At 41.7% G+C, this 11,986-nt stretch overlaps 1 protein-coding gene across 1 annotated transcript in view; it reads left to right on the forward strand.

The window, feature by feature from the left end:
- The window catches only part of ANKRD28 (ankyrin repeat domain 28), a 124,650-nt gene that overhangs the window by 64,425 nt on the left and 48,239 nt on the right, over positions 1-11,986 (forward strand). Inside the window, exons 5-7 of the mRNA XM_040263682.1 lie at positions 3,080-3,280; positions 4,912-4,999; positions 11,048-11,190. Of these exons, the coding sequence (XP_040119616.1) occupies positions 3,080-3,280; positions 4,912-4,999; positions 11,048-11,190 (432 nt within the window). The remainder of the gene's footprint in view (positions 1-3,079; positions 3,281-4,911; positions 5,000-11,047; positions 11,191-11,986) is intronic.

Consider the following 11,986-nt stretch of genomic DNA (forward strand, 5'->3'; position numbering starts at 1 on the left):
AAGTCGTGTCAATCTTGCAACCTCGTGGACTGTAGCCTGCCAGGCTCCTCTGTCCATGGGATTCTCCAGGCAAGAATATTGGAGTGGGTTGCCATTTGCTTCTCCAGAGGATCTTCCCAACCCAGGAATCGAACCTGGGTCTCCTGCATTGCAGACAGATTCTTTACCAACTGAGCTATGAGGGAAATGCATATTATGTACCTTCTAATAATGGGGAAATTAAGATCAAGGTTATTCTGGTAATTTTGTCATTACTAAAACCATGTATATCCTACATAGTTATCCCTACAGGTTTTTTCCTGAATGCTTGGAATGTGTTGATAATAAAATCTAGAATTTTACAAGGGTTTGACATCAGGCTCATTGGTTTCCAGTTTCCAGAAATGTACCCTTTTTTTATTTTTGTTTTTGATGTCTCTTGTCCTTGGTTCTTTGAAAGCATTACTCGTTGGTGTCCCACTCCTCTGTCCATGGAACTGTCCAGGCAAGAATACTGGAGTGGGTTGCCCTTCCCTTCTCCAGGAGGGGATCTTCCTAACCCAGAGATCGAACCCTCGGGTCTCCTGCACTGCAGGCAGATTCTCTACCGTCTGAGCCACGAGGGAAGCCAGTTTTCTCCAAATTTTCGAAGGTCACTGCTGTTGTGATATGACACTGGCCTACATTATTCTGAGTTGTAGTGTAGATATGTCAATATTAGCTCACCTGCCACAACAGAATACCACAAACTGGGTGGCTTAAACAACAGAACTGTGTTTTCTCACAGTCTGGAGGCTAGACGTCCCAGAGGAAGGCTCCCAGGGTCAGCTTCAACATGGCCTCTCCTCCTGGCTCTGACGCCTGCCTTCTCGCTGTGCCCCCACGCTGGTGAGGCAGGGGCAGGGGAGGTTCTCTTCCTGGCCTCAAAAGGCCACCAGTCTGTCAGATTAGGCCCTCCCTAATCGCCTGTCTCCCTTCCCCTCCTAAATACGCTGTGGTGGGGGGAGGCAGGACTTCACCACGTGAACATCGGGGTACACAGTTAAGTCCCTAGCAGTAGACTCAGGATTCGGGCTAATCCTGTCCTGATTCGAGAGTCTTAGCCATTGTGGCGGATGCCATCTTACCCACCGTCAACCATAAACTGGATTTATTCTTGCTTTTCTGTGAAACAAAAGTATAGCTTTGGTTTCTCTCTCCTTGCTGATGGAACATAAATACTCCACACACTCTTCAGAAGCTTACAGGTGTTCATGCGCACCCTAGCTGGACACGATGAAGGCAGGCACACCTGTCACCTGTAGCGCGCTGTATTTGCCCCATTTACCTAATTCTAAATTCCTCATGTTGCTTCTGATTCTCTCCCATGAGCGTGTTGCAGAGATCCAGACAGTGCTTGCACCCCATTCTCCATGATTCTGAGTACATATTGCTCTGCATGTGTATTTTCCCTGTGTTCCCTTTTAAATTGAAATGTAATTTGCAGTAAAGTGCACAGACTCTGAGTGTGTAGTCTTGAGTTTTGGCAGATGTATACAGCTATGCAGCCTTTTTCCGAGTCTGGATTTACACGATTCCGTCACTCCAGCCGGTGCCTTCATGTCCCTTTTCAGTCAGTCCCACCTGTCCCCGGAGGCAAGCGCTGTTCTGATTTCTCTCACCACGGAGTAATTTTGCCTGTTCTAGAATTTTGTAAGAATGGAATCATACAGTGTGTACTCTTACATCTTGACTTCTTTTGCAATTTGTCCTTTTTGTTGTGTACATTGGTGGTTCATTCCTTTGTATTGCGAAGTAGTGTTTCCCTGTATGTATATGCAACAGTTGTATCTATTTTCCTATAGGTGGACATTTGCATCTCTTTTTTGACTCTTAGGAGTAAATAAAAGATTGCTGTGACATTTTCAGATGCATCTTTTAAATTTTCTCTTGGGCAAAATAGTTGGAATAGAGTTGTGAGGTCACAGGGCAGGCCTCTGTATGTCCTTGATTAACTACTTAGCAGATTGATGGATTGATGGCCATCTCTCCAGCCTTTTGCCGTTTCCCAGATTTCACATAGTCCCGATTACTTTTTATTTCAAAGGCTATACATGAATCATGAATGATAGTATTTTGTTTGGTGTTTCTTGCTATGTTGCATAGTTATAGTTATTTTAATTTTTTGAACACTGTGTACAGTAGCTTTTTTTGCTTGATAACAGTCTTGAAAGGAGTGGTGGGCAGGTGCTAGTTCCCCCCGTTACTGATAAGAAGACCAGGGCCTCAGTTTTACTAGACTTGAATAGTTATACCTTGTAAATGACAGAACTGAGGTAATTTGGTTCTGGCCTTATTTCATTTCGTGTATAGTTTGTCACTCATCTGCCAAGAATAGGATTGTCCCTGCAAGGAGAAGATTTTTGCTATGTTTAGTTCTGATTATACTACTTAATATTGATGGCTTACTGGATTCCTTTTGATTTTGCCATAAGTCCAGTTTATGGATGTGTGGTGACATTTTCCTTATGTTCTGGGAGACCAATCACTTTGAATAGTAAACTGTTAGTTTGCCTTGTTAACACCAACTCTACCACAGGGTAGAATCACCGCAAAAACTTCCTTTCTTCCCTCCCCCTCGCTCGCTCTCTCACTCTCTAATGGACTAGACCCTGGTGATTTTTCATTTTGTAAAATACAGCATGTGTAATACCTTAGGAAATAGTATGTTTTACATTTTTTTGTATTTAATGGCAAAGTGATAAATCTAATTTTTAAAGCTTGGAAATTATAAATTAATTGTATCTCACCATCTAGAAAAGCAAAAGTAGTGATGAATGCTTTTGAAGAATGTTTGTCACTATTTTTTCTTGTACATTTTGATGGAGATTGATGGCTGTGCCTCAGTTGGAGGATGAACAAAGGGAATATTTTATCTTGCTGTATCTTGCATGGCTCTGAGTACTGCCTTTAGTTCAAGGTATTTTGTTTTCTGGCTTGTTTATAGCAGGGTCTACCAAACTTTTTATTTCCTCAAGAAATTGGTCTTCCATCTTGCATGTCAGTTTCTAAAGCTGTTCAGTCATTTGTCTTATGTAACTTATATCTTCATGTGTTTCAGGAAGCAGTTCAGGTGCTGTTGAAGCATTCTGCAGATGTCAACGCTCGAGACAAAAACTGGCAAACCCCTTTGCACACAGCGGCCGCTAACAAAGCCGTCAAGTGCGCGGAGGCCTTGGTGCCTCTTCTGAGCAATGTGAACGTGTCCGATCGGGCGGGGAGGACTGCGCTGCACCATGCGGCTCTCAGCGGCCACGGGGAGGTAGGCGGTGCCCCTCCCCCAGTGACTCTCTGCGCCCCCCACCCCCGTTAGTAATGAGCTCGCCTGTCCTGCTCCTTTTTGTTTATGTTTGCCTTCTTCAAACCCTCAGACTTCTTTTCATCATAATTCATGATCTAACTTTCTCACATTAGAAATTTATCAGATACAGCCCCAACCAACACTGCTGCTGCGTCGCTCCAGTCGTCTCCGACTCTGTGCGACCCCATAGACGGCAGCCCACTAGGCTCCTCTGTCCCTGAGATTCTCCAGGCAAGAACACTGGAGTGGGTTGCCATTTCCCTCTCCAGTGCATGAAAGTGAAAAGTGAAAGTAAAGTCGCTCAGTCGTGCCCTACTCTTAGCGACCCCATGGACTGCAGCCCACCAGGCTCCTCCGTCCATGGGATTTTCCAGGCAAGAGTACTGACACTACTAACTGTAAAACAATCTGAAAAGTTTATTCTGTCATTGAACGAAAAAATATCTAGGAAGTCAGAGCAGTTTTATTGTTGTCCCAGAAAGATGGTAGCAGAGGAAGGTAGAGTATAGAAAACATTTTTCTTACAGTTTGTTTTGAACATTTAGTCAAGATTTCATTGATGACAGGCTATCAAAAGAAAACAGTTAAAAAAAATAGTAGTTATCTTATACAACAATCATTGGCTAATGTTAGGTGTATTGTAGCAAAGAGTGGGGCTTATGTATGTACACGGAAGATGTAGGAAAAAATGAGACTCGGTTAGAAGAATCTTTGAGGCTAGCTTGTCCAGCCCTTCATTTTTTTTGCAGACAGAGAAAGGGGTAAATATAAATGGTCCTACTGTACAGCAGAGGGAACTACATTTAATATCTTATGATAACCTATAATGGAGAAGAATTTGAAAAATAAATATATATATTTAACTGAATCACTTTGCTGTCTACCTGAAGCATTGTAAATCAACTATGTTTTGATTTAAAAAAGAAGTAGCAAAGTGGCATTCCCCGGATTTGCTGGCTGAGCGCTCGCTGCTACAGTGTCATTTTCACTCTTCTTCCCGGTTTTTGCAACATAAAGAGTTCTTGCCTCCACTGCCGTTCCAGTCACTAGCTGAGTCCCTTTTTGACATCTGCAGTGCCCTTTCTGACAGGGAAACCACTGTAAATAGGTTTAGACGTAATGAGAATAACCACTCTGGGCACATTTTGAGCTAGGTAGACTGCGGTGGCCTTCAGGTCTAATCATATTATGGACACTTCATTTGTGTTTGAATTAAATTTAAGACATTTCTGGAATCAGAAAGCACTTTGAATTTTAATAATACTTTGAGCTATAAAAAAAGGAATAAAACATGTTGTTAAATACTCTCCCTTTATACTTCCCAGATTTGTGCTTAGCTGTTCATAAAATACCAGGACACAAAGTGGCATCTTTAAAAGATATTGATGCCTGACTTCAATAACAACTACAATAAAACCTTTTGTTATATTTTGTCCTGTTGTTTATCAAACCATGTTAAAGCATTCAGTATATAATCTAGTGTTTCTGCAAGTGCAGAAATTCAGTGCCAGAGAGAGTTGAGATGAGTCTTGATGATGGATATTCATGAACAGTTCTCAATTTTGATGAAACTATGTTTATTTTTATTCCAGATGGTCAAATTACTCTTGTCTAGAGGTGCCAATATTAACGCTTTTGACAAGAAAGATAGACGTGCTATCCACTGGGCAGCATATATGGGTATGTATTTTTCAAATTTTTTACATTAAGTATTAAGGGAAAGTTGGACGTTGCCATTGCTGCATTTGTATAGCATGTCTTTTAGGATGGTGAGAAGTTATATTTCAGTTTGCTACCCAAAGGAAACCAGCTTTGCCATGGGGGAGGCTAGGAAGGACAGGAGTACCTTGGGTCCACTTCTCTTGCTGCTGCTAAGTCATTTCAGTCGTGTCTGATTCTGTGCAACCCCATAGATGGCAGCCCACCAGGCTCCCCCGTCCCTGGGATTCTCTAGGTAAGAACACTGGAGTGGGTTGCCATTTCCTTCTGCATTGCAGAAAAGTAAAAAGTGAAAATGAAATCGCTCAGTCGTGCTGACTCTTAAGCGACCCCATGGACAGCAGCCCACCAAGCTCCCCCATCCCTGGGATTCTCCAGGCAAGCGTACTGGAGTGGGTCGCCAGTGCCTACTCCCCATTTCCCGTGGAAGCTGTTTAAAATTAATTCTGTGTATCTTTAAAGGGAGAGACATCCTAGACACAAGCAAGCCTGGGGTACAGTTTAGATTGGTGTTTACTAAAAGCTCATTCTTAAACCCATCCTGAACACATCTTTGTTTGTATGCGGATATTAAGGTAGACGTTGTGAAGACGTATTAGAAAGCCTATTACCGGACTTCCCTGGTGGTGCAGTGGATAAGAACCTGCCTGCCTGCCAGTGCAGGGGACGTGGCTCCCAGTCCAGGAAGATCCCACGTGCTGCAGGGCGACTAAGGCCATGCAGCATAGCTCCCGAGCCCATGCGCTGTAACTCCTGGAGCCCATGCTCAACAGCAAGAGAAGCTGCCACAATGGGAAGCCCGTGCACCACAGCTGGAGAGTCGCCCCTGCTCACCGCAGCTAGAAAAATGCCTGACCAAGCAGTGAAGACCTAGCACAGCCAAAAATAAACAAATAAGTTTTTTTGAAAACCCATTGGGCCAAGCACTGGACTAAGCACTGGACTAAATAGGCATATCATGTTTGGTTTCTACCACAGTAATTTCACAGAAAGAAACAGGTGTAGATATCAACTTTTCTGCTTCTAACATTCTTGAGGAAATTCCCTGGTGGTCCAGTGGTTAGGACTGCGTTTTCACTGCCAAGAGCATACGTTCAGTCCCAGGTCAGGTAACTAAGATCCCACAAAGTGCGCCACACAGCCAGAAAGGAGCTGGAATTCTTGAAAAGTCTTAGGATCTCCAGAATCTGCTGTCTGAAACAGTCCATGGGGAAATGGTTCTGGGGCAGACCACTTAAGACCTGGGTCAGTCCCTGAGCAGAGCACTACCAAAGCATTAATGGGTTCTTGAGGTGACTTAGACAGCGAGGCAGAAGCGTCAGCGTTCCTCAGGATACTTACGAAAGAACAGAAAAGATGCTGGCTTGTGGATGCTGAAACCACGCAGGCTGAAGTGAATCTCAGCCTGCCCCTAACTTTGCAAGTCCTGCAGGGCTCAGCTGTGCCTCAGGAAGGAAGCCGTGGATGGCGGCATCTTAAGGTAGGGAGGAGCTCCTCGCTTTGCAGCCATGGAGCTCAGGACTTTTTCTCTTCCTCCTAGAAGTCCATTCTGCTTCGGCTGTGCTGTCTCTTCTTGCTTAGGAAAAGTCACAGGGACTGATGGCGCTGTTGTGTCATGCCGATCTCTTCCCTCTCATACTGGAGTACCTCTCGTGCTAACCACAAAGGCAGTCTAGCCCTTCTGCACACAGGCATGGCCTATTCCCATTACTCCTGCATTCGCCTTTGTCTTTTCCTAGCTCTCTCTTAAAACCAGAAGGCTGACAGAAGACTTTTGATTTAAGATCACTGTGTAAGATTGCAAAATAGAAAACTGTAAGAAACCAAATGAACTCAAAGCAACTTGTCGGTAACGCCAAGTCCAGGAAGACCCTTTCCCTCTCGTGGAAGTGGCTCTGGGGCCGTTGGTGCTTCTCTCACCCCTGAGGTCTGTGCCTCTAGTTATGTTACGGGCAGTTCTCTTCTGTTAATTGAAGGTAAAACACCCAGAAGCAAGTCTCCTGCAGTGTCCTCCTGCTGTCTCCTCACAGCCTGTAGACTTTCTGTAATAAAGTCTTGGGGATTTTTCTGAATACTCTAGAGTAGCTTGTTCTTGAAGACAGTTTAGGAACAATGAGTCTGATTTTAAACTATATAACTTACAGTAAAAGTCTCACACATTAAGCAGAGAGCATTAGAGGCTTTTTATCTTCAAAGAGTTAGGCTTGGCTAAACAGCAGTTTGCATAAAATTAAAGACCACAGAATTTGGTGGGCTGCCTCTAATTGAGTGTGTGTGTATCTCAGGGTCCTTGGATGGCTTTGTTTTTCTTGATCTGCTAAATGTCATTTTTTTAGGCTGATTGCGGATTGTAGAAAATATTTTGTATTTTTTGTGCCTCACAGTCCATTTAATTTTTGAGTGTAAACATTCAGAGGTTAATATTTTTTCTTTCTTTGTCTCTTCCTTTCTTTAAGCTTGGAGAAAGAAGAGTATTTACACCCAGTTTCAAAAGCTGTTCAGTTGTTTTAGGTGTTCAGAATTAAAAGGAGCTAAATATAAAAGTAGGGAGCTATTTATTACCTGGTCTGTTAGACAAGCCTGAAGTCCAGATCACTGTCACCTCTAGAGACTCTGTCAGTATTAGCCCAGGAAACGTTGGAATCACATGTGTTCTGGTAATTTATTTCTCCCAGGCTTCCTTCTTTGCCTGCTGTCTCCTGGCTGAGACTACTTTTCTCTTTAGGCTCTACCTCTTACCCTTGAGCTATGACTAAATACTCTGAATTCTCAGCTCCATCCTCACCCCAAACGAATTGATCATTTCCTCCCCCTCCCCTGTATTTGCTCCTACTATGAACCTTCATTAAGACCCCATTTATTCACTCGTCTTTTCTGTTGCACAGTGCTTTTAACAGAATGCACTGAGTGATGACTCTGAGATAGAGGATACTAAATAAAGGTTAATTACCTTAGCAATTCATTACCTTATTTCTTCTAAAAGCAGTTCATAATTTATGAAATGATTTGGTTTGGGTTTTTTTTTTTTTCCTGCACCTTTTCTTTCCATAAAATAAGCAGAACTACTGTATAGCACAGGGAACTCTACTCAGTAATCTGTAATGACTTGTATGGGGAAAGGATCTAAAACAGAGTGGATATATGTATATGTGTAACTAATTCACTTTGCTCTGTAGTAGAAACTAACACATTTTAAGCCAACTATACTCCTATAAAAATTGGAAAAAAAAAAAAAGAAACAGACATAGCTTGTTTTATTTATACATTCATGAACAAAAGAAAAATACAGAGAATTTTCCAAATTCATGAAGGATAATGATTATACTTACCAAGCTTACACTCAGTTCAGTTAAGTTCAGTCGCTCAGTCGTGTCCAACTTGCTTGGATATAATTATTTTTAAAGAATGTTGTTAATGATTACAGAATTAAGTATGCCATGCTTATCTACGAAATGCTATCTTCTGAAAATAAACTCAGATAAATTGAATGAAATCTAGTTCCCTTGGGTACCATCATTTTATATATTGATAAGGAAAACATATACATATTCTGGCTAGGGTCTGCCTAGCTAGAACAGTATATTTATTTCACTCTAGAACTCTCTTGCCTTTTTTCTTTTAAATAAGTCACACCAAACTGACTATGGAAAGACCTCTTCTTCATGTTTTCAGTGGTCCATTAAAGCAATTTATGCATATTTCAGAAACGTGCTTAAATATTTGTCAGTTTTAAGATAGTAAATTTGCTTACATGTGGCACCTTTTAAAAATAGGTTTTCATCGACATCAGGAAAAGTTCACACTTCCTGGAATCTACATAGTTAATATGATCTGTGTTGTTTACTTAGAGTGGTATATTGATTTTGTACAGTTTTTCCAGTATGTTTGTGTTACGGGCCTTCTAGACTTAAAAATCAGAAGAATTTGTTCCTTTTTGGCCTATTAGTGAATAATATGCATTTGCCTGGTTTAAATAAGCTCCATTTATGTGTGACCCTTCTGGGTATTATAGGTCGTGATTTTTAACACATTACAACAAACCCAAGTAGTTGTTTTTTCTAGAGCCATAGGTCAGAGAAGTATCATGTCTGTCTTGAGAGAGCTTTTGTACCAGCTACTGCTCTTATATGATAGTTGCATTTACTTTGACATCTAATGATTTAATAGATATTCTTTTGATTTTTCCTTTCCTAAAAATGTAGTAGATATTTTTCATATAAAGATGGGAAAAAATGTCTGAAAGTATCCACTTTAATTGATAATTTATATATATAAACAACCAAATATACTTGATTCTTTATACATCTTATAGTATCCTTTTTTCAGGAGAGTGGGGTCCTATGTTTGAAAATCTCATATTTATAGTTATTAACTTTATATACTCCTTTCCTATAAAGGCATATTAAAAATGGCATCATGAACAACTTGTTTAATGAGACAAATATTTATTGGGTGTCTGTTTTGTTTAAAGTATACCATGAAGTAGAACATAAGAATCTATGACATTTTCCTTTAAAGATCCATATTTGGGAACCTAATACATAAAAGTAATTAAAGTGTTAGTTAAATAATGATTCAAGTATAAGAAACATCACAAGGTATTATATGCTTATTAGATAGTATTTGCGGGTAGAGGGTGTTTTTGGCCATGTAATTCTAGGGAACTGGAAACCTTATAGAAAGGCTTATTTATAAGACTTGTAAGGAAGATAGGAACTGACATGGCCTTCTTCATGGATTAATAGCAGTGATTAGAAAGAAACATCCCAGCAGAACATTCTGTACAATGAAGAAATCGATTTCATGAACAAAGGCACAGTGGTAGGAAAGCTTTGGGGAGGAGGAGAAAGCACTGTATGGCCTAATCTGGTAAGATGTGAGGAGACAGGAAGGGAGACCAGGGGTTCTCTCACGTTTCAGATACAGGCCCCCCTTCTGGGCCTCCTTGCATGGTTGGGGGAGCCTTAGGCTAGCTCTGACTAACGAAAGCAGCGTGGCCTCTGGACCAGAGCATTTGATCAATGGTATGAAGCTCTGAAGTCCCCTTTCTTGGCACAGTGACCAGCTGCCTTCAAGATTGTCAGCTCCATGTGTCTGGATCCTTGAGGGACTGAGCAGAGCCCTCTCGACAAGCTATCATAACGCTGCTGCTGCTGCTGCTGCTGCTGCTGCTGCGAAGTCACTCCAGTCGTGTCCGACTCCGTGCAACCCCATAGACAGCAGCCCACCAGGTTCCCCCATCCCTGGGATTCTCCAGGCAAGAACACTGGAGTGGGTTGCCATTTCCTTCTCCAACGCATGAAAATGAAGAGTGAAAGTGAAGTTGCTCAGTCGTGTCCGACTCTTAGTGACCCCATGGACTGCAGCCTACCAGGCTCCTGCGTCCATGGGATTTTTCCAGCCAAGAGCACTCGAGTGGGGTGCCATTGCCTTCTCTGATAATGCTAATGAGAAAACACTAGTTATTTAGACCACTGAGATTTGGGAGTCAGCATGGGTGAGTAACAAACTAAGACTGTTAAGGACAGCTGGTGGAAATAGTGAGAGAGAAGTTTTTAGCTTAATGTTCCAAAGACCTGACATTTTTAAGAAATATGCCCAATTCACTCCCAGATTTCTGAAGAAGATTCCACTAAAGCTTGCAAACATAAATTAATGTCTTATATTAGACATAAAAAGCTAGCTTAGTAACTTTAGAGTGTATTAAAAACAACCTTGGAAACATGATCTAGGGGAAAGGAAGATTGCAGTGTCATCATTGGATAAGATAATTAAATGTATTATTTTCAGCTATTTGTTGCTCCTGTCAACATTTATCAAAATTATCCTGAATTCTTATTTTTCCCTTGTGTCCACTCTCTGGTTATAACGCGATTAATTGGTGACTTGTCGAGCATTGTCTAGTTAATTTGTATTTTTACCTGTCTTTAAAGATATTCAGACCCGTATTGTATTTCATATTTTCCATACGCTCTCTGCTTGTTTTTTTCTTCATAAACACATTTTCAGGTCACATTGAAGTAGTGAAATTACTTGTGGCACACGGAGCTGAGGTGACATGCAAGGACAAGAAGTCTTACACGCCTCTCCATGCAGCAGCCTCCAGCGGAATGATCAGCGTAGTCAAGTACCTTCTCGATCTTGGGGTTGATGTAGGTGTACAGACTAAGCAGGATGAAGAGTGGAGCGTTTTGTGTGTTTGTGATTTCATTGTTGGTGGAAGTTTTTCAAATTTAAAAGATGTTTTCTTACAGTAACGTTTTTGTCTTTTAATAGTGTTATGTTTATACTCCTTTACATAATATACAGTCTGCAGATGTCTGACTAAGACATGAAGTTAGTCAAATGTGTTGAGGTAGAATATTTTCCAAAGATGAATGATTGATTGACAGAGGTTTTCCTTTTCCATCACATTCTAGCCCCCTGTAGCTTCATTTCAACTGTGGAAACCAGCAGATCAGACATATTTGAATTATTTTCCTAAGTGGCTTGGTTATTGTTAGTAGTATTTGCCCAGTTTGTCTAATATTTCCTTTAAATGACTGTAGCTGTTCAAATGACAGTGTATTGGCCAGAAGTAGGCAGGGAAACTAGAGGCTTCTGGCCTCTAGTTAGCTGCAAGTGTTCCTTACTATATGAATCTGTTTGGTTAGGGAGAGGCTGCTTGCTTCATCTGAATGTCTTTAATAGTAGAACCAGGACAGCTAAGAATGCCTGGAGCTCCCACGGTCTGCGCTTTACGCACGTGTGTGTCACACCCCACCCTGAGCAGACTCAGGGCTTCCCTGGCGGCTCAGCTGGTGAAGAACCTGTCTGCAGGGCAGGAGACTTGGGTTCAGTCCCTATGCTGGGAAGATCCCCTGGAGAAGGGCATGGTTGCCCACGCCAGTATTCTGGCCTGGAGAATCCCATGGGCTGCATACAGTCCATGGGGTTGCAGAGTTGGAC

This window comes from Oryx dammah, unplaced genomic scaffold, assembly GCF_014754425.2.
Source record: "Oryx dammah isolate SB20612 unplaced genomic scaffold, SCBI_Odam_1.1 HiC_scaffold_2, whole genome shotgun sequence".
In the NCBI taxonomy this organism is placed as follows: Eukaryota; Metazoa; Chordata; class Mammalia; order Artiodactyla; family Bovidae; genus Oryx; species Oryx dammah.